The 26,619-nt window shown below is 37.1% G+C and overlaps 1 protein-coding gene across 2 annotated transcripts in view; it reads right to left on the bottom strand.

The window, feature by feature from the left end:
• Positions 1-245: 245 nt before the first annotated feature.
• fstl5 (follistatin-like 5) overlaps positions 246-26,619 on the bottom strand; it is a 100,982-nt gene continuing 74,608 nt past the window's right edge. The window contains exons 10-16 of one of the 2 annotated variants that reach the window (XM_079479273.1): positions 26,088-26,222; positions 18,699-18,725; positions 18,323-18,441; positions 13,280-13,429; positions 11,639-11,746; positions 10,228-10,352; positions 246-2,782 (exon numbers count right to left, since the gene is read on the bottom strand). In XM_079479273.1, coding sequence (XP_079335399.1) covers positions 2,080-2,782; positions 10,228-10,352; positions 11,639-11,746; positions 13,280-13,429; positions 18,323-18,441; positions 18,699-18,725; positions 26,088-26,222 — 1,367 coding nt within the window. In that variant the 3' untranslated portion in view covers positions 246-2,079. The remainder of the gene's footprint in view (positions 2,783-10,227; positions 10,353-11,638; positions 11,747-13,279; positions 13,430-18,322; positions 18,442-18,698; positions 18,726-26,087; positions 26,223-26,619) is intronic. The other variant, XM_079479272.1, reaches the window with a different exon arrangement.

Here is a 26,619-nt window from a genome sequence, read left to right as displayed (position 1 = left end):
TCCCTGATTACTCCTGTGCAGTCCCCATGTGGGGTTTGTTTTTGTCCAGTCACCTCTTTCCCTTGTGGTGCAGCAATCAGCTTCACTCACGGCGATATACGCCTCGTCAGACCGCACCTGTCGTTCGTTCTTTGTCTTATATTTAACCTTGGCTTTTGTTTTCATTCCCTGTGGGATGTTTTTACTTCCTTTTTTTCAATGGATGGGTTTTTTGCTTCACAAAATGAGCTTATATAAAGACATTTATGAATTAAGTGTGGTTATTTATTGGAGCACGATAAATGATTCCATTGTAAATAGTGACGTTCTTCAAGATAAACAACATTTGATCTTTATAACTCCTGAATGATTCATTAAATGCTTTCCAGGTTAACATTTACAACTGAATGCATTAGTTTGAATGTACTAATGAATACATTCACCAGAATTGGGGTTTCAAATCCTTCACTCTAAAAGCTGAATAACTAATATAAATAACAATAAAAGAATACCCAGGACATTTTCTTTCAAAGTTATAGGCTTTATTTAACTGCCAAAATGTCAAGCATGTTTCTCTACATAAATAACAACCACAAGAATTAACATACATGGCTACATGGGGCTGATGAAATCTCTGGGAATGACATCACAATGTACTTGGTCATCTGTGAAAAAAAGACGGTGCGGTTCTTTTTTTCATAAATATAAATGAGGAAAACAAACCAAACCACTTAAAAAGATTTAGGCTAGCAAGGGTATTGTACTTGAGCATCTCCTATTTACAGAAGTAAAACTTGCGAAAAATCAAAACAGTCATAATTATGTAGGGGGAAGTAAATAGGGTCCAATAAAAAGCTTGAATAACTGTTTATACAAAATCTATCAACTAAAACATAAAAATATGGCCAATTACTAAATCCGACCATAATGTAGGTAATTTGGAGGGGAAAGCTTAATCCGTGCAGCCTCTTGGCTTGCATGTCAATGTATGCATAGACTGTCCATTGAGGAAATATTTCAACATTGTGAGCACGCGTTTGTGCTTCCTACAGACACTACAATTCATTTGTTAGTGCGCTTGTAGCATTGTGACTTTCATTAGAAACTTTAAATTAAATGTTCACCAGCTATGTAACCCTTACGATGCTTAAATTATGTCTAACATCACACAACGCACCAGCAACCAAAGCAGACTCTGTTGCATGTAATCTTTACGTGCCCTTGAATTTCCCAAACAACTCTAAAATCTCTTACTAAGATTAAATATGATCGTAACCGTATGTTGTTTTTATTGTATTATAGACACTGGTCCACTGATCTAACCTCTATTGGTCTTTTTGTCAAGGTTCTAATAAAACATGTTTTTGGGGGTCACACTGTTGTTTTCGTCATTGTTTTGAACACAAACTTTTTGAAACAATTTACAGTTGTCAAACACAAAATTACAGACATCTCAATCTCCACAGTGGGTGACAGATTCTCAGCGTGATGCTGTTATAATAAGCCAGATATGCCTCAGGGTCCATAGGAGTTATAAACAGGTGAAATTTAAGTGTAGCAATTTTGGTCTCAATTTCATTCCACATGTGGGAAAGCCAGGGAGAGTTTAATCCGCAGTCTCGGGGGAAATAATTACTTTTCTTTTTCAGTGAATATTCCTTCAAGGCACTGGAAAAAGTGGGCTGAACGCATTTTATGTGAGCCTTTTAAGCGTTGGTTGGGGAATTAAGACATTCTGAAAATTATTAACTACATTAAGCAGTTGTTTTTGTGTGTTTATGGGCCCATTGTATCATCAGTTGAATTGATTCACACTTTTAGAGGTAAACTATTCTCACTTTCAAAGAAAGTGATTCCTGCTGAATATCTTAATAAAAGATAACAGTGCTAGTTTGTAGAAACTACTTTTTAGCAATTAGATTCAGAAACCTGGCTAGCTTATACAAAGCATTTCCCATCAATCATTTGGATAATTTCCAACACAGGTTTTTGAACAGTCAATTGTTATTTGTTTCAAACGGTGAGATGTTTTTCTCAATAAATTAAACAGAGATCGAATTTAGTGAAACTGTAACCTTTTACCTCTTCTTCAAACATGACTTATGCCTCTCCCACCCACACAACAGTGTTTCCCAACGGAACGTCAGTGATCTCGCAGTTTAGCTTATCTAGGCGTCCATCCAGTATAAATAGGGAGCTTTGGGAAGGGGTCATGAGATACTGTCCGAACAGGCCACTTCCAGTCATCACCCTGTTCTTCCGGCTCCAGAGCCACTGTGCTGACGGTGTGGGCTGTTTTAGACTCTTGATCATCTTCACATTACCAGTGCTAAGCTCCACAAAAAGAGCATCCGTTTGCTGGCTGGAGCTGCCGAACACATTGTACTGGTTAGCCTCGGTGAAAGAGGGCATGAAGGCGAGATCAGACAGGTGCAAGTTGGTGTGAATGTCAAAGGGCTGACCAATCTCGCCCCGCATGGACACGTGCTGCAAAAGCATGAGCCCATCACGGTCATCCACGCTTACCAGATAGTGGCCATCAGGTGACACATAAGGTGTGCCGCTCACGACCCCATTAGGACCAATGACATTGTCCGTAACGCTGTCGATGATTAATTGTGGCCGTACTGCACCTGTCGAGTCTGGACGACAGTTGACAAAGTAGTATCCACCCAGATGTGTGTAGGCGAGGGATTGTGGGATGCAATCGTAGTCCTTCAGACTAATGTTCTTCACGTAAGAAGTGGTTTCCAAGTCAATCTTGTGAAGAGCTGGTTCATTCTTGTGGAGGATAATTCCAAACCTAGAATAGAGAGGATGTTAGAATATATTAAAATGCAGTATTTTATGCAGTGTGTTTAATGTTTCAATTAAATTCAATGTTTTAATGTTTAACAAAGCACGTGCAGTAATTGTAAAAGCTTCAAGTTAGTGTCTCTCTCGATCTGAATCGAATGCTATTGTGCACCTGAGTAATGTTACCCTAAGGGCATTGAGCTTACTATTAATGAAGTCCAAGCTGCTTCGGATAAGAAGTACTTGCCACTTTCAAAGTAACAAACTAAGCTTTTGTGTGAGCTGATCTAGACTGAGACACAGTTATGAGATACTAAACATTCAAACTTTCAGTTGAGATCTGCAGAGAGGCGTTTAGAATAGAATGCAATGTTACACCTCTGTTCATCAGTCCATGCTAAATATCTCCAGCCAAATGTCTGGCACTATAATTGATTTCCATTCAAAAATTAATAAACCACACTTTGTCAAAATCCAATAGAGCCCAATTATTACCGATCATAAAATCTCAAATGAACAAAGGAAAAAATAAAGTTGGTAAGTGAAACGAGGGATCTGACAAAGCTCAATTAAATCTGCATGCTCTACAATCAATTCGAGCGCAAATCTTAAACCCTCACATCCATCTTCTTTTATACACTTGAGAATGTGGCCCAGCCAGAGTCAATGTCATACCAACAGAGCATGTCTGTCACGGACTGATGAGACAGATTATCATCGCGTGTGATGAGCTCCATCAATTGGCAATCGGTATGTGTCCATTTGTCACAGATCAGGCCATTTTGACTGTGATGATACACTCAGTGCTTCATTTGAAAATGATTAGGTCTTGAAAGAAGATGAGGTAGCTCACAGATTTGGGGGGAAATGAATGAGAAAGAGTGTTAAACATCTAATCAACACTACAAGGAAGAACTGCAAAGAGATGAAGCAAAACTATACATAACAAACCTAACAAAGATGTCTAAACTGCCTCACAGACTGATATACTCACTTGTTGATTACTTTTGGTAATTGGTGAAGTACTTTCATTTGTAGTATAATAAATTAATGTGTAAATAAGTTTCATTATAAATCATTATTATTATGATTCATTATAATAATAAAATTATCACTATTATTATGAATAGTTATTATTATTATGCAAAAAAATGAATGTATGATAGGAAAAACAATTAATCACATATTTCAGCACATCAGGATTAAAAAAGATCAACAAAAATATAAAAATTTTATAAAATTTGAAAGGTTCTTTACAATACAATACAACATTTCTTTTTATAGTACAACCAAAGTCGACCAAAGTGCTCTACAGGGTATGCAAGACAACAGGTCAATACAATTCTAAGTAATAAAACACAGACTATAACAACACACATTTTGAAATGTATAAGGTTCATCATCGCATACCAGGTCAATATTAAATGCCAAGGAGAAGAAATACATTTTAAGAGTAGACTTAAAAATAGATAAACTTGAGGCAGTTCTGATGTGAACTAGGAGACTATTCCAGAACTTAGGGCCAACCACAGAAAACGCACGATCACCTTTTTAAAATGTGACCTGGGAACTTGTATGAAGCCAGAGTCAGATCTGAGAGCTCATGACTGAGTGTATAACTCAGATAGGTACTGTGGAGCCTGATTATGAAGAGATTTATACATACGTACATTAAACATTTTAAATCTATTCTGTATTTGACAGGCAGCCAATGCAATGAAATCAAAAGAGATGGGATAGACTCATGTTTGTGCTTCCCGCAAAGAACCCGATCCACTGCATTCTGAACCAAATGCATATGTGTTGCAGTAATCCAATCGAGATGTTACAAAACTATGCATAACCATTTCAAACTTCTTGAGAGACAAAAAGGGCTTCACCGTCGTCTGAGTCGAAGATGATAAAACAGGACTTGACCCCAGAACTTATCCACTAATCAACTTTAAGATTGTTGTCAAACCAAACACCTAGACTTCTTGTACATGTAGTGCTGTATGGAGTAAGAGATTCAGATTCAAACAACGATCATTTGAGCCAAACAATATAAACTCGGTTTAACTCTCATTAAGGCGTGGGAAATTACATGCAAGCCAAACTTTTGGTACGTTCAGACAATCTCAATAGGCTTTAATGGATGATGACCACGGCCATAGCAAGGTGGGAATATGTTATGACCATGGCCTGCAAATGGCCGGCAAATTTGAGCCCCATGCCAGACCCTACTTTTGTTTGGCCAGAATCTCAAAATCGTTATCACACATAAACATAATGGATGTAGTATTTGCCACTTAACATAGCAAACAATATAAGATGAAATAATTGTATTGCCTGTCTGACTTCTTGGCTGCACTGCTTGTTGTATAATCTTGCAGCTTGGTAATATTCAAATAGTAACCATCTATTCTTTTAAATTTTCCTGGTTATATACTGTATATAATTTTATTTCTGTACATTTTTTGTTATGTAATTTCTACTGCTTTTATGCTAAAATATGCTTATTTCTTTACTTGAAAAAGGTTTCTTTTAGCACCCAAAAGGATTCTGGTATCTGCTTTTTGATACTATTTAGAACAATTTATCTTAAGAGTGTACAGTATTACTTTATTGTACTTTCTATTTCACGAATCAGATGTACTGATTACTGCATACATTTCTTTCAGAAGACACTCCAGTAGCACAACTGTTAGATGGCGTTGGCACAGTCATGGGTTCAATTTCTGAAGGATTCATGTACAAGTGACAACATGTATATTGTGAACTGTGTAAATCCGTTTGGATGAAAACGTCTACCAAAGCAGACACGTAAATATGTGGGATTCGCCATAAGCGCTGTATCCAATTCTGAAGATTTACAGAGCCGGCTTGTTCCAAACACAAACCAAACTCTTTGTTTTGTAAAAAGACCAGAGGCTTGAATGCCAGGGGGATCACTAAAAATGCTTTTTGCAATCACGTATTCAACATTGTTTTACAGATGTATGTTTGATGCAGCCCCTTGTGAGAGCCACAGGGAAACATGCATCACTGAACAGTGATTAGAAACAGGTTTCCCAGCGGCAGCAAGGAGCAAAACATTTCTACAGGGGCATGAGATGATGTATCTCATGGTACCAGAAGCAGATTCTTAAGAGTCACATATATCTTTTAGAGTTGACACACACAGCTCTCTCTTCAGGATATCTATAGCCAGAGGAATAAAGCCACCATAGTTAATATACAGGGCAGCTCTATAATATCATAATATAACACATTGTAGATGTGTAGCATTGTGTATAGTTTGCGATTTGCCATGGGTTTGTTTACATCACCACTGTAGAGCAATTAATTGAAGCACTTTGCTCTCGTGAATCAATGCTTTGCTGCATTTTCACCTCAGGCATCTCAAAACAACCCTTTTTACGCCGAAAAATAAACATTTCGTTATCCATCAGCAGACTTTCATTTATACAAATCTATTCAATATTTATCCAACTTACCCTTTAGATCCTGGAAAATATGTAATAAGAATTTACAAAAGGCTTACTGTACAATTAAAAAAGGAATAAACCAAAAAAATACAGATATTTATTGCTTGCTGGTTATACACAAACATGTTCGCCCGAAGGCTGCTTGTGGATAAAAGCGTGACAGTAAGTCAATGAATGCCGTGAACGGGACTCCTAGGTTATTATTTTCCCAGTGTGAAGGTTTGTAAATGTTGTTATAATTTGACAACCTGACTGAAATGCCACATAGAGTCTCTTTCCCCTTTATAAATCCCTCCTGAACAATTCACCGCCACGGATGAATTCAAAACATACGAGGCATTTTAAATGAGGAAAGTATGAAGTATAATTGGATCACGGATCACAACACATTCTCCCTTACAACAGCATTCAGTACACACAACACTGCTGCTATTTACCAGTAGAAGATCATATTATATTTTCCAGCGGATTACACAACTTTCCTTCAAAGACATGAACAATGAATGCAGCCCCTTGGTGACCCCAGTTAGTATTCACAGGCTTTTATGTGTAAAATGTTGTTCTAGCATGCATATATTTTTTATGTTTTGATAGACACAAATATATATCTTAATGTATCATTTCAACTTTAAATTTGTAAATGTAAAGTGTTTAACTGTGCTATTTTGAAACAGCATGAAAACTATAGACTATATTTTATAAGCACAAACCTAATGAGTTAGAATAGAAAATAGCTCACGGAAGTTTGCTATTAAATAAAGTGTATTTTAGTGCACTATTTTTTCCTGGGATAACAATTTACAATAAGGGTCTTTAATTTGAATGTGTTTTCAACAATTTAAATGTTAACCTAACATTAACACATTTAAAAAACAAAAGTTATACCAACTAATAACAATAATAATGAAATATATAAAGAATAGAATTAACAGTAATTAATAATAATAAAAACAGTAATAATGATAACAACAACAATATAAAATGTGTTAAAATGATTCCTAATAAAAAACCTACTACAACAATAATTCCATAAAAATTATAACAATAATGTACTATTTATAAAATTAAGTTGTAGAAATATTAATAAAAAATAATAAAATACGATTTCCATGTAATATGTCTTACGTTTCTGCCAGTAATTACAGTAATAAAGACCACAACAATAATAATAATATAAAGTCTTACAACTATTCCTAATTAATACTTAATCCATAATAATAATGTTCAACATATTACAAAGAATGAGAATTATAATAAAATAATTATAATAAAAGACAATAATAAACAATTTCCATTTAATATATTTTAGGGTTTTGCCAATAACTGCACTTTAGTGAAAAAAACTGGAATAACCCTGTTTGTTCACATTCTTTGAGTTATCTAACACAGTGTATATTCCTCCTCTCTCTGTCTTATTTCCCCTTAGTTGACCAATGATGTAATTCCTCAAACATGTTATATAACAGGCTTTTCAAAGAAACTCTACTTCTTGACCCGAACGATGATGTGATAAATCCAGACTTGTGCCAGGCGAACATCACAGGGCTATAATTCTTTACACTGGAGTTAACCTCTATTGCAGGGTGGAGCGCTGATGGTGCACTCTGTTGACGTGGAACACTGCAACACATTACCCCATCAGAGACAGGACAACACCGCTAAATGTCACCAGCCTCTTGAGGCAGAGAGCCAAAACAGTGTACATACCCTCAGGCGAGTTCCGCAGTTTATTCAGGAAAAACGAGGCAGATGTTTACTGAACTCCGATGACAGGGAACCAAATTGCAGTGTGGAAATAACAAGCACAAAGAATTTATATCCCTGGGAGTAAATATTGAGATAAAAGCGAACTGCATGGTTTGCTAACTCTTCTATGAGAAGGAAGCTTGTAAGTTGTTGGGTGTGTGTGTGCGCGAGCCATGCGACTTCCAGTCTCTGGATGGATTGCAAATTAAACATGTTTTGTGCATTACGCTGTATCCTCTGGATGAACTCTCTATTGTGAAACTCTGATCTCTCATGTCCTTCAACAAAAGCTGGTCACTAGCTGTGATAAGAGCTCTGTTATTGAACTGCCGTGTATTCATTCCACAATATTTATACAACAGAATAAAGAAACAACAGAAAGAGACGCACTTAAGTGCTCGACCATGGAAACACAAACTTCTATTACTGAACAGATTGCAAATGACAGAAATCTTGTAATAATTCAGTGTTGCATAAAAACTCATTGTTCAATGAATCTCAGTTATACTAATCTGACTGAATTTTCTCATTGGATGCTGCAAATATGCTTTAAATTGATTTGGTTTTGGAAAGAATCTCTATTAGTGTCACCTCTTAGGATCTAAAGCTCTGTGGTAATACCTAATGAAGTCTGTAGGCATTATTTTAAGGCATAAACGGCACACTTAATGACACAAAGACAATCAACGCATTATTATAATGCCTTTAAAGAAGAATTAATAACTGTTTTATGAGCTAGCTACATTTTGTATGAATTCCTGTAAATCATATCGAAACATAAAATCCCCTAAACATCACAGATGAGAAAGCAGATTACACAAAAACCTATTACATCATACGAATTCATACAAACAGATCACCTTGTAAAATGAATTGCTGCATGCATACACTATATCTGTTGTGAAAGTAATCCCATAATGCACTGCAACAAACTCACTGAAATGTTAATAAAAAATCAAATGTGCATAGCTACAGTATATCTATATATTACACTCCAAAAAGTATCTGTCAAAAATGCAGCCTTTCTAAAAATATTATAATAATATATAATATAATAATACAACTTAAAAATTTAAGGCAGCTTTTGAATTTAAGCTTTTTAGTTAAATCAAATTGACATTAAACTAAATATTATTAAATATTACTAAATAAACTGACATGAAAAAGCTATATTTCGCTGTCTTAGTTATATTTGAAATAAATTCATTTTGATAAGTTATGCGAAATACAACAACAATTTTTAGTTCAAATGACTTGTAAAGCCAATGTGATTTAAGTTAAAAGCTTAAATTTTGATGTTTAAAGAACAAAATGAACATTTTGTCATGAATAACTCAACCTCAAGTTGTTCCAAACCTGTAAACATTTCTTTGTTCTGTAAAACAAAAGAAAAACATATTTGGAAAAATGTTAGCAACTGAGATTTCTGAGGCACCATTCTAAAAATATATATTTTTAAGTATTTAGGAAAACAAACAGTTCTGATGCAACTTTGACTACATTTTTCCTACTATGGCAGTCAATGGTGCCCCAGAAATCTCAGTTGCTAACATTCTTCCAATTATACAGGTTTGGAACAACGTGAGGTTGAGTAATTCATGACAGAATGTTTATTTTTGGGTGAACTGTTCCTTTAAATTGGTGAATTTTTTAACAGTGTATTATACCCAAAGTTTGCATGTTGTAAAGCAAAGCCCAAGACTGAAACATTTCTCATTTCTATCTGAACATTTTACATTGTTTGCCTTAGTGCTCTTGTTCTCGCAAGCGGGACTTGCTCTTCCTTGGTAGAGAACAAGTACATCTCTCTAGCGCTTGAAAATGAGTCATTATTTCTTATATCAGCATGACATGATAGCAAAGGTAAACATTCGTCTGTACACGGGGGGTGGGGATGGACGGCAGTAAGAGGATCAGCATGCATGCTCAGTAATCTTCAACTCAGATTTTAATAAATTCAAATGAGATTTCCATATCCAGCCAATATCTCCTGGTCTGTTTATTCAGGGTTTAAACTCACCGTGTCCCTCTCCACAGCTGCTAAAGCTACTTCCCCATGTGAGTGACTATGAATGCACAAAATGACTTATTAAGATCCAAATGTCAGTCTCTGAATGTAATTTACACACCATAGAGATCTGGAGCTGTTTTCTCTCGGGTAGAGTTATAATTACAGTAGGTGTGATCATATGTAGCTCATATAACTAAAGGATGTTGGAGGTCTCTCTCTCGTTCTCACCTGATGTGATTGATGGTGAGGCTTATGGGAGGTATGAAGAAATCCTCCACCCTGTCGAAGCGATTGCCAACTGGTTGGGTGTGGATGGTGTGATGGGACGTGCTTCCACTGGCTTGGCTGATCACCTGATGCACAGAAGATTTACTGTACACAAGCATTTTTACTGGAGCTCTCACAAACACACACATAGAGCCAAATAAACACTACAGTGAGATTTACTTACTCAGGCAACCTCGTTGTAAACACTGTAATAAGCAGTACTCTGTTAACTTTTATGACAGCTCAGAAGGCCAGAATTACCCTTTTCTTAAGGAACTGATGTACTCTGACTATGATTAGCCAAAGCTTTGCATTATGGGGACCATAACAGTGCCAATCATGTGATACGTTACCCCACTGAGATTCCTCGCTGTGCTGGTTCAATTTTACATCACTTTGCAAACGCTCTAAAAGTGTCAACTGAAATCATCAAAACACACACAGCAGGAACATCTCTTCTAGGGAGAGCAGGGATAATTGTAACACTTTTCGGGCAATGCATGTTTATTCAGAATAGTTTTTTTGATTACCTATTTCAGCTACATTAATAATTTAATTGAGCTGCATAAAATGAAAATTTTAATACATTAATGCCAGTATTACGTCTCAAATAACAGTGTTGTTTAAGCATTATGTATATATTTTGTCTGTATACTGTAATATTTATATATTGTTTATAAATATAGGGTTGAGTAATGTTTGAATGTTATCAATTCTAATTCCGATTCTGCTTATCGATTCTGATCGCAAAGTTGTAAAAAGGAAATAAAACATTTAGAAATTAACTTCGAACAGCCGTGTCTGTCGTTTATAAATGTGATCAAACTACAAAGACTCTACTGAAAGTTGAAGAGTGCGAAACTATTCTGTAAGTACTCAAGATTAACCATAGATATGTAGAAACTGTCTGAGATACGGCCACTTTAAGTCATTTTACAGAAGTCAATGAGAAAAAAAACGTTAATGTGCATCTTGAGACAAAACAATGGCAGTTTTATATTTATAAAATATGTCAGGGCAAGATATTTTAAGTTAGGACAGCTCAAACTTGATTTAATTCTAGGACTTGACTTAAGCCTTGTCTGTGAAACCAGGCAGTTAAGTGCCAAAAAAACACTTTTTGAATGTTATTGTGCATTACAATATTATATTTAGCATGCCTTTTATTATCTATGCTCTCCTCCACGAAAGGCAGATGGGACAGTAGACAGAACTAGTGATCCTATTTCAGAGCATTTTTCAGAAACTGTGAATGCAGTCACAGGATGGTAATATAAACTCTTTTAAATGGACAGGGAAGGAAAGTTTTAACATTAGTAGTGACGGCAGGAAAGGCTGTTTTTCAGCTGTGTCTGTGATGAATTTAGCGTACCTGGAGTGTTGGAAAGTTTTTCTCGAGGTCTCCCCAGCTCAGAATCCAAACCTGGTCATGTGACTTGTCATAGTGCAGCATCACTGGAACATGGTCCGTGCTCACAGTCTATTGACAACAACAGATTAATAGAGGTGAAAAACTCAACTAAAAAGTTTTTGTTAAATTATTACAGTAATTATAAAGTGAAAGTATGGATACTGTCAAAATTTTACTTCGTTAAAAGCGAAAGTATCTAGTTGAATGACATACTTTTAACTATGTGAATATTGAAATAGACTTTTGAAATTGACTTATGAAAGACGCAAAACTTTCTCATGAATGCAAAAAGAAAAGCAATCTTTTTAACTGCAATATTCGCGTCGTCCTATCTATCTAGAACACAATTACTCAAATATTTCACATCCTTGCAAAAATTAAGATGCTGCAATTACATTACAAAATGTTTGGAAAGGATCTATGCATTTTTCTATCATTTAGTAAAGTAGAATTTCAAAATCATCTCAAGACTTTGAGAAATTGATCCATTTTTCACATTGCTTATTTCTAAAGAGCTCCTGTGAAAACTCATTACTGTAATTCACAGCACAGATTCTCCTTTACTAAAAGCCCACGCTTTCTGACATTCTACAAAAGTCACAATCAAAGTTACAAGACCACCACAGCAATTGGCCATGACGGACAAAACGCATCTCACGCCCGGCTGAACATCTGGACGTGAAGAGCTTGCTTATGGGTGTGCATTTAAATGGAATGCTGACAGCAACAATAGCACGGCCCGTTTGTAATAATAGCTGTGCATCCATATTTATTCCATGTCACCTGACTGAATATATTCCACTGGGAACGTAATGATTCATTTGGTGCACTGATGGCCTTACTGTGCAATTCTCATACCTCATTGTGCTTACATGGATGCACACGAATATTTTTTTTTGTGCAAATTGCAAAAATGATTACGCTCTCTTTCTCTTTTCTCTCCAGGTGCTCTGTATTCACCTGACGTGGCATTTATTGTAAAATACTCCACAATGTAAGTATTTTGCATGGCTTTCTTGGACAATGGCATTTGTCCATTGGCATTATGGTAAAAGCAAAGCAAACTGTTTCTATGAAGTATCTGTTGGAGAAGATGTGCATGTCAAATCGTTATTTCAGCACTCTTTATTAGAATCAATAATTGAACGTCTTTGGCCCAGATAAACAAATTTATAAAAACAATGTCCGACCAGTTTTCATGAAAATGTCTTAAACTGAGCAGAACACAGGAAGATATTTTGGTGAATTTTGTTAACCGGCACCCGTATAACTTTCACCGATTTTATGGTCCATACAATACAGTAGAAGTGAATGGGTGCCACTGTTGTTCAGTTACCAACGTTCTTCAAAACATCTTCTTTTGTGATTTGACTTGACAAGAGGGTAAATGATGACCGAATTCGTGTGTGAACTATCACTTTAAACATAATTTTGCACCTAGCGTGATTTGAGGATTATAAATTATTCAGTACACGTAACACATAAATACATTTGCATGGATTTCGAATACAGTATTTGTAAACTGTCTCGGCATTAAAAAATCAAACCCGAGGATGGGTTTATGAGATGTTTATGGTTTGGGTTATTGATACCCTTCCTTACCTGAACGGCCTTCTGGGACTGGATGTCTACAATGAGCAGTCTGTTGAGCAGAGGCTGAGTGGCGTAAATGAACTTGTCCTTCACGTTGACTGCTGATGTCCACAGACACTTTTGATCTGTCTCCCCCTCGGTTTTTGGACAAACCTCCTCCTTTAAAATAAAAAAAACAGGTCATCAAAACTGACTACATATAGAAACAAGATGGATCATTAGACTGACCTTCACAAAAGTGAAAGTAACTATAGAACGTAGTGTGTTTGTGGCTGTGGAAAGTTTTAATTTCAAGGTGGAAGCATCTCCTGCCGGCTCCTTAAGGTGAAAGTCCCTTATCTGTGGAATAATTCAAGTGCATTCAACAATATAATCCAATTTGCCACTATTTGCATCTTTGACTTCAGGTTTTCATGCAGCCACTCAAGTAAATTGGCTCTTCAAAACCCAATAAGAACTACATCCACTAAACATTAGAAGACTCTGTAGTGTAGGAAGTGACCTAATGGATGTTAACCGATATTGGATGGAATGTCATCACGAAAACAGAACCTACGAGATGTCAGTGTTTGACGGGCCTGAGGCAGACGTTGTCATGGTTAAAAATGTTGCTTGATTGATGGGCGTCTCCTGTGGTGATGCTGTTGACTGGGCTACTCAAGGGCTGTCAATGACGATCAAGTCACAGAGTGATGTAACCGGATGGGTCTTGCTCAAGTAGATGCTTTAATTTTGTGCAAAAATAACTGGCTTTAAAGCGCTTATGGCTCTAATTGATCTCAAACATGGAAAAACAAAGAATAAACAGAAGTAGAAGACTGAGAAACCAAACAATCATCTAAAAAATCCTTTATAAATGTAAAAAGGGCACTGGGTTAGATTATCACACACATTATCACACAAAGTGCCATTTCTTGTAAAGAAACAGCAAGGATGCTGCTTTTTCCAGGCAAAACATTTCACAAAAAATGGTTTTTGTAGGTGTTAAATAATGAAATAAAGAATATACCGAACTCTTCAGATTACCGACAAAAACCTTTGGAGACTTTGTGCTTATACAACTTTTGTAACATGTCCACAGATCCAGCACTAGTTATTCTCCCACAGGAAAACAAGCACCACAAATATCTTAATTGCTTCTTGGTTAATTGCTTCTTACCACAGGTCAACAATATTATCTTTTGAGTCATTTGAGTTGTATTTATCATAGGTATTAGGAGAAAGACCTGAAACCTGAATTTCCTCAGACCCTCAAAGAAAATTAAGATTATGTCTTCATTTACTCACCCTCAAGTTGCTTCAAATCTGTATACATTTATTTGTTCTGATGAACACAGAGAAAGATATATATATATATATATATATATATATATATATATATATATATAATGTTTGACTAAAAGCCTCTGCCAAATATATAAATGTAAATGTAAAAGAAGATATTTTGAAGAATGTGGGAAAGCAAACAGATCTGGGGCACTTTTGACTACCAATCGTCAATTTTCCTACTTTGGTAGTCAATGGTGGCCAAGAACTATTTGGTTACAAGCGTTCTTTCACATATCTTTCTCTGTGTTCATCAGAACAAAAAGATTATACAGATTTGCAACAAAGTGAGCAAATGATGAAAGAATTTTTGTTTTTGTGTGAACGGTCCCTTTTATAATAAAGATGCTACACGATGCCATAAGAACCATTTTTGCCTGTATGGTTCTTTTTTTTAGACAAAAGGCTCCTTTTAGTAAGAAAGTTTATTTAAACAAAAAATTATGAACGGAAATGTTCTCTAAATAACTTTTAACTGAATGGTTCTTTGGGGAACCAAAAATTTTTCTTTTATGGCGTCGCTGTGAAGTGAGTTCCCTCTAGTCCTGAAGCTCAGAACCTAACATACTGCCGATGAAAACAAACAGTGATTAAATACATTTTGAGAAAATAATAATTTGTTTCTATATGCTACCTGATTTGATAGTTGATATAGGTTGCATCTAAACACTAATGCATATACAGTACACTATTTACTGTCCAGCCATTTAATGTAACCGCAATGAATCCTCTCATCTTCATAATGATTAGAGAATTTAAAAAGGAAGAAATTAGCTGTGACAGTTATTTCCCACAAGTACAACGTGGGAGAAACATATCATAATGTTCTCTAAACATTCTTCCCCAGTCAGGGTTTGCATGGGGGCCTGCTGGCATTTGATTGATGTTCTAATAGAGGCCTCCTGCCTCTCTTAAGACTGCAAACTCCAGCTCTCACCAGCCTAAAGCACCACACAAACACTTGTATCATCAGCATAGCGGACCTGATGAAACTGCAGAGAAGACCAGAGCACCGCTTTAATGGCGTGTATAAATCTAACAGCTGTCTATCAGAAAGATCCCAGAAATGATATGCAGCTTCAAGGTGGGTTGTAAGCGATGTAAGTATCGGAGGGAGGAGCGGAACCGGTTTCTCTGTTGATGATCTAATTTAACTGCGGGCACATGAGGCTTGCTGTGATCCTAATTAGATGGAGTTGAAATATTGGTCATGTCAAGAAAGGAGCTTCTTTTTTTGGTGACCGAGAAGCTGCAGCAGGAAATTAGACAGGAAGTGAGCTCTTTAAAAATAATGGCGTCCAGAAATGATACCCCCTACCTTAGGCAATGCTGGGATTCTCATTCATGTCAATGGCTAGTTTCTCATCTAGCGCAGATCCGCCCTTGAAGTGAGCAATCACCTGAGCTAAGAATACCATGTGATTATTTTTTTCTCTGAAGCAGTGGACCTCAATCCTATTGACTTTGAAGCCCCCATTGTCCACAATAATATCTAATAGCTTCCCTGTAGCTCATTGGTAAGAGCATGGCTTTAACAACTCCAAGGTCGTGAGTTCGATCCCTTTGGATAAAAACGTCTGCCAAATGCATATATGTAAATAGCTTTCCTGTAGCTCAGTGGTAAGAGCATGGCTTTAACAGCTCCAAGGTCGTGAGTTCGATCCCTTTGGATAAAAACGTCTGCCAAATGCATATATGTAAATAGCTTTCCTGTAGCTCAGTGGTAAGAGCATGGCTTTAACAGCTCCAAGGTCGTGAGTTCGATCCCTTTGAATAAAAACGTCTGCCAAATGCATATGTAAATGTAAATATCTTAGTGACAATTCTGTAATAATTGACTTTACTACCGGTTAAACTTTCTTCCTTCTGCAGAACTCAAAAGCCAATATTTTGAAGACTGTTGGTAACCGAACGGCAGTACCCATTGACTTGCATTGGTTTTGTGTCTATAGAATCGGAGTCAATGGTTACCGCCATTGCCCAGTTACCAACTTCAAAATATATTGGTGTTCTTCAGAATAAAGAAAGTCATAGAGGTTTGAAATGACAAGATGGTGAGTAAATGTTGATAGAATTTTCATTTTTGGATGAACCTTTACTTTAAGACCCCTAACTCAGAAATTCTACCCAAACAAATATTCTAAAGTTTGGTAGAAAGATGTACTGTATATTTATGTAACCCTGGGTTAATTTCTTTATTATTGTTCTTTATTATTATTTGTATTTTATTTATTTTAAATGGGAATATGCAGAAATGTGCTGCTTGGTTTCGAGCTTATTACTGAATCAAAGTGTACCTGTTCAGAAATGTTCATGTCAGTAAGTTGTGTTTGGTTTAACGTTATTGGTTAAAGAAACAACTTGATCCCGTCTCATGTCAGTTATGGCAACGGTGATTGGCCAGGGCGAATGTCAGTCAAGAGAGAGAAAAAACGGAAAGGAGGAAGCGAGATTTGTCGCCATGACAACAATGTGCGTTGGTTTATTTGTGTGAAATATAGTCAGAACTGCAGTATTAAAGTGTTAAACATAATAATATTCTGTTGTAAGTCAACACGACGCGATTCGGAAGAACTGTTATGGTTTAATCTTTGATCGTTATTGCAGTGAACTGTACTATTAGTGTTACCGGTGAGAAACTTTACTCAGGTTTATCCCTTACTGAGGAGAGTCGAGATAGAGCTCCAAGCGCGGGGACATCACAGGGTTGCCTAACGGACGACGTTCTCGCGTGGATGGATCTGACGGGAGACGGAAATCGTTAACCCTTGCCATCTACACCCAGGTACCCTTTGTTTATTTGTTAGTGCTATTATAGAGTGAAGCGGCCATTTTACGTTTTATTCGGCCTCAACGCACACAAGCAACGTATCAGGCCTGCAACGGGGGTTCGTGTGCGTGTGTTTAAGAGGTTAGCCCCTTTAAGTGCTGTGGTGCATAGAAGACTCAATCAGACACTGTATTTGAATACACCAGTATATTCCGAAGTTGGTGGAACAGATTTCATTCATGTTGAATTTCATTTTGGTTCTTTTGGTAATTTTTGTTTATTTCATCTTTTAAATAAATTCATTGCATATTTGAGTTACATAGTGTGTTGTTCCCTTCAATAGAACAGATAAGTAGCTGTAATTGGATAACAGTGGGTTTACAGGGGTCTAAGTTGCACTTTGTAAGAAGTAGTGTATAACCAAGGGTCACATATTGATTATAAGATCAAGTCGAGAGACAAAATAAATGAATCTGGGTTCAAGCGTCCAATATTCCAAAGGTTAGATACACCTAGGACAGGAGGGGGCGCTACATTTATTATGAAATAACAAAAAGCTAATGAAACATCTTTGTTTTTTATGTTTAAGATTATATTAATGCTAATTTAGTCCCATAAACAAAAGTAGTCTTGAAGCCCCCTAGTTTGCCCTGAAAAGCCTTCATAAACATCTATACGGAGCTGTGATGTCACAGGCAGCCAACAAAGTCTTAAATATTGCTAACAAATTTTTCATTAAGATAAACAACTATTTTTAACAGTTGACCAGTCAAATCCCTTCACCTGGATTCTTTCTTACCCACATTGAATACATTTCTCCTGTACTTGTCTTGTACTCGAATCCAGTATGAATGCTCAAAATAACTCTTTGCTTTGGGTTAAAGCATGTTGAAGGGAATCAAAGGCTTTATTTTGTACATTCAGGAAGTTAAATATTATTTTATAAGATGGTTCACCTGCAGGCCAAGAAGCTTCTCGCTGGGTTTGATGTGTCTCTGAATCTCACAGGCCACCGGCTGGATGACTTTAATACCATCCTCATAAAACACATAGAACATGTTTCCGATTCCCAAACCTGTAGTGTGACGCATAAAATTATATAAGCACGATTGACTGAAAACACATTGACCGGTCAGCAATTTACACTTGCAGATGCTTATAATATTTTCGAGCCGTACATTTAATAAACATTTACATTCCCTGGGTGTCCAACATAAGTTGAGTTAAACTATATAGTCAAAATATTATCTAAATAATTAAAATATATAGTGAATATAGTATAATGTAGGTTTTGTGAAAGTCTTTACTTTCAAATTGTATAAAAATGCCTACCTTCTTCTCTCCAGAGAATGTTTGCCACTGCAAGAAAATAGAAAAATGCTAAAATCAGAAAAATGTTTGCATATTGTTCCCACATCATATAGCACATACATGAAGGTCAGCTGAAACCCTTCTAGACACGCAGCACAACATTTGCAATTCCTTGTTATTTTCCCTAATGTTGTTTAAACCAACTGAGAGCTGTGTTTGATTTGGCCAAAGTAATTATACTCGGCAACCCAAGGAGCTTATTGATTTGTCTCACACATGTGTAATCCATACCGTACCATCATTATACATTGAGGTCGGCCTGCGGGGATTTATACGTTGGGTTCACATCCCCACACACACAAACCGCAGCGAAAACACAGAGGAAACAATGTGCATGGAGGTGAAAGTCCAGGCTTATCTTCGTATTAGGCGTGATTATTTACCGTAACCGCTGACGCTGGCTGGTATTGCCTCTTGAAACACTTTAAACTTTAGAGATTGAGATCGATGACCCAATAATAATGATCGAATACCTCTATATTGGAGTTTTGGCGAAAGTGGCCTGCAAGTGTTGAAGCACAACCCAAAAAACTATATAAAAAATTAAGCAAACAATCACAATTAAGCAAATCATTCTTAAAGCATTTCTGTACAGAATTGATTGTAAAACACCTCCATTAGGAGGAAATGATTCAGCTCATTTATGTTGTACTGTGGTAAAAATGAGAATCGTGGTCATTTCCCACAAACGACCAATATGCCATTATTATACATGTGCAATACTTGTCACAGCAGAAATCTATTGATAAATGTGACCCATTAGCAGGAAACAATAGACCATTATATCAGTGCTTTATTACTGAGTGCACTTTGTAGTAAAGTTGTGACCTCCAACTGTTCTTTATCTGATTTCCTCTAACTCTGTCCCAGCCTTTATCGTTCTCCCTCTCTTACAATTCATCTGTGCTTCACAATTCTCATTCTCTTCTCTTTGGCACTCTTATTTCATCACTGAGACACAAGATGAGTGATGGAGCAACCGAGTTCATCTTCAATACGTCTATAGTCAAGTTTTTTTGCTGAGTTAATGCATCGATGTAATCTAAAAACTGAAGTAGAAAAACAGGAAATAATTTTGAAATGGTTTTCTGAAGGCATTCTTGGCCGTGTCACATTTTAAGCTTCAGTGTTGTAAACGGCAATGCTGCAGGATGACAGTAATGTCGTTCCAGGTAAAGGCCGGTGTCGGGCTCTAATTAGGTCTCCATCACAAAAGCAAAACTAATCACGACAAACGCCTGGGGTCTGCATCTCTGCTTTAGCTCTCTGAATCATTCATTGACCTATCAAAGTATTCATGAGCTGAAAAATGCAGTTCTGAGTCCGTCATGTTAATTCGCTGCTATGCAAAACCCAACGGTGCTTCCACATAGTTAAGAGATCAGATAATTATGAAGACTTATTAATTATGCTGTACTGTTGATGAACATGCAAGCCATATTTTTTTGCACATAATGTAAACAACATGTATAAGACAAAATGAAGTAAACTGGGGTTCCTTCCAAGTCCTCTGCTTTGTTTTGGCTGGTGTTGGCTTTTCTAACTTTAATACACACTTCTAAAGTCTTTTGGATATTGAGGTTAATGCCCTCAGGCGTAGAGCAATACTTCAGAGAGCGGCGGATGCTGAATCCCTCTCCCGGAGAAAAACATCTGATTTTGGGAGAAAAGAGGAATTTGCCATTAATTTCTGCCTTAGAGCGGTGATACAGAGTATGAGCTATGAGCAGGCCAGTCGGACCTCAGACACGTCTTGGTTCAAGTTGGTCCTAATTGACTCATGTAAAAAACTCAATTGAAGAGAGACACAAAGCATATACTGTGACCACTACTTTTCAAACAATACAACTATGTAAATTAGAAAAAAGAATGGAAATATTAAAGGTCCAGTCAGTAATATCCAGCGGCAAGTTTGCGAAATGCTACCAACCACTCACTCCACCCTTCACTTTTGAAATACTACGACGGCTGACAGAACATGGCGAATTATGCAAGGGGACCCGCGGTGTATGTAGAAATAGATCATTCTAAGGTAATAAAAACATAACGCTTCATTGTGTACGTTACTCTTTATACACCTCTGAAGACAAAGCTATGTATACAGTATATGATTGCATTTCTATCAATCGATTATCCCGAAAATTACACACTGGACCTTTAATACATTGATTTTTACAACATTTTTCCGTAAAGCTGTTTTAAAATGAAATACAATGTGAAACGCACTTTATAAATAAATGTGAATTTAACTGAATGGATCAAAATGTATTGTAAATCATTATTCGTTTATAATTTGGCACTTTAAAGAGCTTTTATTCTGATCATTGAGTCTATAAATCAAATAACTTAGAAACCAGAGCTGTCAGATTCATAAATCATTCACACTGTATCTGTTTGTGAACTGAATCGCTGTTTACTCTAAAGTCGCTGACTTTTTAATACGTCAGAGAACTGGCACTCCAGGGTTTTTTCTCCATTTATTCATCATCAGAGTTTTGGTTACTTGCCACCGTTGCCGTGTTGGCTTGCTCACTGGGAGATTTCTGATATTACATTAACATCTGCAAATTCCATTAACATTGCTTTTATTAGGATGGTCCTCTCTGTTTGTAATCTTTACACCAATTTGACTTTTTTGTGTTTTCTTTTCCCTTTAAACCTGGTTTAAAACAATGCAACATTGTAAACAGCGCTATTTAAATAAACTTGACTTTGCTGCAAAGACTCAACTCAAGCAAATCATTGTTTACAAAGCATTGGTACTCATTTAAAATTAATAATCAAAATACCAAATTAGTTCCTTACATAATGCTAATCGGAAAGCATGAGGAACATGTAAATTAAAGCAAATATGAACTATTTATCGGATATGGGGATTTGGTTCATCCACTCGTTCGTTCAATCCTTACAGGCCACACAATACAATTTTATTCTGAGTATTGGATCAGAGCTGTAGTCACTTAGCATAAATACCCTGCACACTGAGCAATGAATGGCAGAGGTGAGCATGATCACATATCCTAGAATGCCATGCCAGAGAGATCAGAATGATCAGAATAAAAGCTCACATATCCTAGAATGCCATGCCAGAGAGAAGCCTACATTATTTTGATGGGCCCAGTGCGTGACAGAGAAGAACACAGAATTACAGGGTGTGAAATGCTAATTCTGACAGGTTCCCTAAACGCTATCCTGCTTCACCAATCCTAAAAACAGATCCACGTACAAAATAACCGCCCTCAAACGGACTCCGCTGGCTTTTGGCGAGGCACCTGTTATATCAAAGTTTCGTGTTTGAGTGTGGAATTGTGTGGGTACTCGGAGACACTGTTTATTTTCCGAGCTTTTCCTCTCCGCATCTGTTTCTTAGTTTTCTTCAACTATCCCTCCTGATAACAACACGAATCCTATATTCCTCGAACCACACAGCTGCATGGGAAACCATAGGGATATCAGAATTATTATTGTTTGTATGTTTCCAGGTGGTGTTTATCCAAAAGCCTTAAATACTTGGCTGGTATTCCCCCCCTGACAAGACGGCAACAGCATACTGTTTCATTTCTTTTTAGATGATGTGCAGAATCACACCTGAGTGATTCGCTTCACCCCAGCTTTAAATTGCTCATCTGTTTAATCCGCCTCCCACAGCACCCATCTGCTGACATTTCTGAAGCAAAAATATCTTCTGAGACATGTGTATTCAAATATTTGATGATAGTACAACTTGTGATGCAGCGTCTGCTTTGCCTCTTATAACTGAATTATATTGTTTGCATGATTTAGAAGAAAATTCTTTCACCCTCATGTTAAACCTGCATGACTTTATTTCTTCTACGGAGCACAATAGAAGATATTTGTTAGAACCCCCATTTGACTTCTATTGTATGGATTTAAAACCAGAGATTTCTTAAAATATCATCAAATATAATTTTTGGGGGTGATCATCCCTTGACCAATCGTTTACAAATAATTTAAAATGATATAATGTGAATGAAATCTGTTAAAATATAAACTTAATATCTTTAATACCGACTGACTGAGTAACGGCACGTCTAAGATTGAAATGAATGTTTGGGAAGCCAAGCTGTAGTATTGTAAATAAGTCTAAATAAAATGAGATGAGAAATGAGAAACAGTATCTCATATACCCAGTAACATATTACAGTATCTCATATCCTCATTTACAGCAATAAAAATACATTAAAATGACTCTTTGTCGTTTTTTGACTAGTTGGATGCTAATCTTTCTCATTTAGATTTTTTCTCATTTTAGATTTCAGAGGTCAAGATTTATGAACTTTTTTTGTTATATATACAGTTACAATATGAACAACATGAAATGTTATTCTGGTAATCTTTATTGACTGTGCAAACTTTTAAGGCAAACATATACAGCTAAAATTAAACTGAGAATTAAGTAAATATACATTTATAACTAAATATTAAAATTAATTAAAATAAATCGTATTAAAATAAACTTTTGGTCATATAATAGTGAAAAAATCACTGAGTGGGAAAGCCAAAAGCAAAACTTTTCTGGCAAACATCCAATCTTACGAGCCCAAAGAACCATATCTGTCTGTGGCACAGTGTTTAATCTTTGAGACTATGGGGATACTGAAGACAGGGACTGAGATAATTATCTCTTCTCCAAATCTGGTGTGTTTTACTCTCTGACCTTCAGAATGACACTGACCCCAACTACTCATCATTGTACCCCTAACTCCACCCTGTTTGCCCTTTACATGTACGATAACATATCACATGACCAATACAACCTTTCTTAAGCTGCAATCTTGGCTGCACACATGCAGCCTAACACACATCCCAGCTTTCACTCTTACACGTGTGTGATGAGCAGGGCTAGACGAGAGCTGTGAGGGAACAGCGCGAGGACGGTGACGCGAGGAAATTTCTCGCATCTCTCACGGAGGATGTCCGGAAGGATAAGAGAGTAGCGACCACTTGAAAGGGGGCGAGAGAGGACCAGGGCTGGACTTGATGTTCTGTTTTATTATGTTTGTGTGGCCGGCAGTCGACCGTGAGTGACTTTCTGTTTGTTTGTTTATTTTATTAAAAGTTTGTTTTACGTTTGCCGGTTCCCACCTCCTTCCTTGCTTTTATTAAACCTTGTTAAAACGTGTCAATGCTCACAGATCTCTGTATTCAAGCATGTACAAATAACACAAGTTATTCAAGCGACAAGAACAAATGATCATGATAAGTTAAAACAGCACACTAAATGCCTATTGATATCAATAACATGAGGATTTTCAATGCACTGGTTGGTTGCCTTTTGAAAATATGTTGGCGGGGCTGCTGTTCTCAGTGGGGGCAGGGAACCGTGTACCATCTGAAGCTTAGGAGTTTAGACCTGACATTAAAGAACTCATGTCAGGAGTAATCCCAGTTGACAGTTTAGAATTGTTCCTCGTATTCACAATGAAAGCAATAGCGCAGAGCATCAAAACCAACAACTGGGTCTGTCGACAGCATCAACGCATGAGGTGAATAAGAAGTACACTAATGTATTGATCGGCAATAATTAAAAGCTGTTTCCAGGGCAAGAAGCAGCAGATGAACTGCGTGTGCTGAAGTGTCGGTGACTTTATATGGAAAATAATGTGATTTTGGCCTTTAATAAGCAAGACCGTAAAAACCCTCGCTGACCCACCATGAGTGAATCTGAACCTGACCTGTGAGAATATTTTCAGCACACATGCTGAGATTATAATAGTCTACTTGAGGAGTCCCAAGCATGCAAGATGGTCTACAGCGAGTGTTGATGCAGACAATTTAGAACAGTTGTAGGGGAGTTCATCTGTCAGAGCGGAGATCAAAGGGTCTGGATTTACTGTCTCCGGATCAGTGGCCAGAGATGTAGCGAAAATGCTCTCATCCATTATGCATGCAAGTAGAAAACAGCAGCCACAACTCAAGCCGTCTGAGCTGTGAAAAACCCCGGCTTCTGGCCGTACAGTGTAGAGCCTTAAATCCAGACCCTAGCCGGGCCCTGTCCCGTGTAAAATCGTAAAATATAACTATAAACTTATAATAATAATAATAATAACAACAACGTGAAGATTATCTTAGATTTAGAATTACTAATGAAAATAGACCAAACAGAAAGCGAGACAGCCTCCGAACACAGGTACAGCCACAAGAACAATCTCTTAAAGGACATCGTGTAGAGCAGTGGTCCCCAACGTGGTGCCCGTGGGCACCTGGTGGCCCGCATGAACTCTGTAAGGTGCCCGCTAAACACAGGGCTCACCAATAATAAATCTATGACTACACCGATCAGCCAAGTGCTACATCGTCATGAAAGTTTTCTTACAAGCAAGTCTTCTAAGCTTTAATATATTTTGTAATATAAGAAAACTGAATTTGGTTCTCTGAGCGTAAAAATAAGGCATCACATGTTTAAAGTTTGAAAGTATGTTATCCCTCTAGAGGATTTTAGATATTTTGGTAGCCCTCGCTTACAAAATGGTTGGAGACCTTTCTAATTTACCATCATCAACTTCTTATCGCTTCTTTTTTAATGAATTTCTAATATATGTTAGAAATATAATGAATCTCTAATATATAAAATGGAGGACAAGCCCGAAGCCCGTCCTGCTTGTGAGCTGACGTAAAAATTGGCCCCAAGCCTGGCCCGAGGGTTCTAAATAAGCCCGGGCTGAAATGCAGGGCTCTAGTACAGTGCATTGCCGGGTCATATCTAGCTAAACTACAATACCTAGGCCTGCGAACTCAGTCAGCGGACTACATTCCCCAACACCTCTGCACGGTCATTAGCAATAATGTGACTGACTGACTGCAGGGTGACCCCGCAAGAATTTCTTCTTTCACAGCCCACATCACTTTAATATAATGAATAGTACTCACATACATAAACGTACAAAATGAACGGTGGCCAAATCTAGATCTGAATGTATTAAAGTGATAGTTCACTGTCATAATCTTTCATGCGGAACATAATATTTTGAGAAATGTCTCAGTTGTCTTGTGTTCATACAAAGCAAGTCAATGGGGGCCAGTGTTGATTGGTTACCAAAATTTTATTTTGTGTTCGGAAGATAAAAAAGTAGATGACTCAATGTTCATCGCTTTAATACCCCCCATTTTTTTTAGATAATCCTGATCCTGCTCCTATACAGAGCACCATAACATTTCTGACATTAGGTCAGTGTGACTCTTCTTCATTTATTTCACATCCTACCCTGCCTATTATTACACCTGAAGTTTATTAACTATTAACATTCAGTCCGATGAATTATGCAAATACACAGGTAGTGAAGGCCTATTATAAGAACAAATGGACTGCGCATCATGATTTATACATACGAGTCTTGCGAGCTGAATCCTCCACAAATAGAGAAGAGATGTCCTCGTCCACGCCCGCCTCATTCCGGGCGATGCAGGTGTACGCGCCCGTGTCCTCGAAGTGAACGTTGCTGATGTGCACCTCGCTTCCATTAGCTGCAGACAGAAAAAAAACTGAATGACTCAAGTGAACTTTTCCCTCTGAACGTCTTCCAAATCACTCTTGACAGAAACAGCGTGATGGCTCCATTTATACGAGTCCTTCTAATGGGATCGTGAACATTTTTTGATAACAGCTGAAACATTTATAGCGTTCTTAAGTTGTCATGTTGGGTTTAGTTTGAACAGCTGACTTTGGAGAAGCATTCGATGATGATAGCCCCCCACAGGGTGCATCGTGGAAGTGAGAAAATACCTAGATCATGACAAACATGTCAATCACCACCACAACGCAACCGGCAGGCTCTGAGGCAATATAAAGCTCCTTCAGGATGACAGGAATCAACAACTGCTTGTGGAGGGTTGTGGGTACACCACTTTAAGGTGTTAAATC

This window comes from Barbatula barbatula (assembly GCF_947034865.1).
Source record: "Barbatula barbatula genome assembly, chromosome: 18".
Classification (NCBI taxonomy): domain Eukaryota; kingdom Metazoa; phylum Chordata; class Actinopteri; order Cypriniformes; family Nemacheilidae; genus Barbatula; species Barbatula barbatula.
The sequence above is the reverse complement of the archived record's forward strand: the minus strand, read 5'-3'. Positions and strand labels throughout refer to the sequence as shown.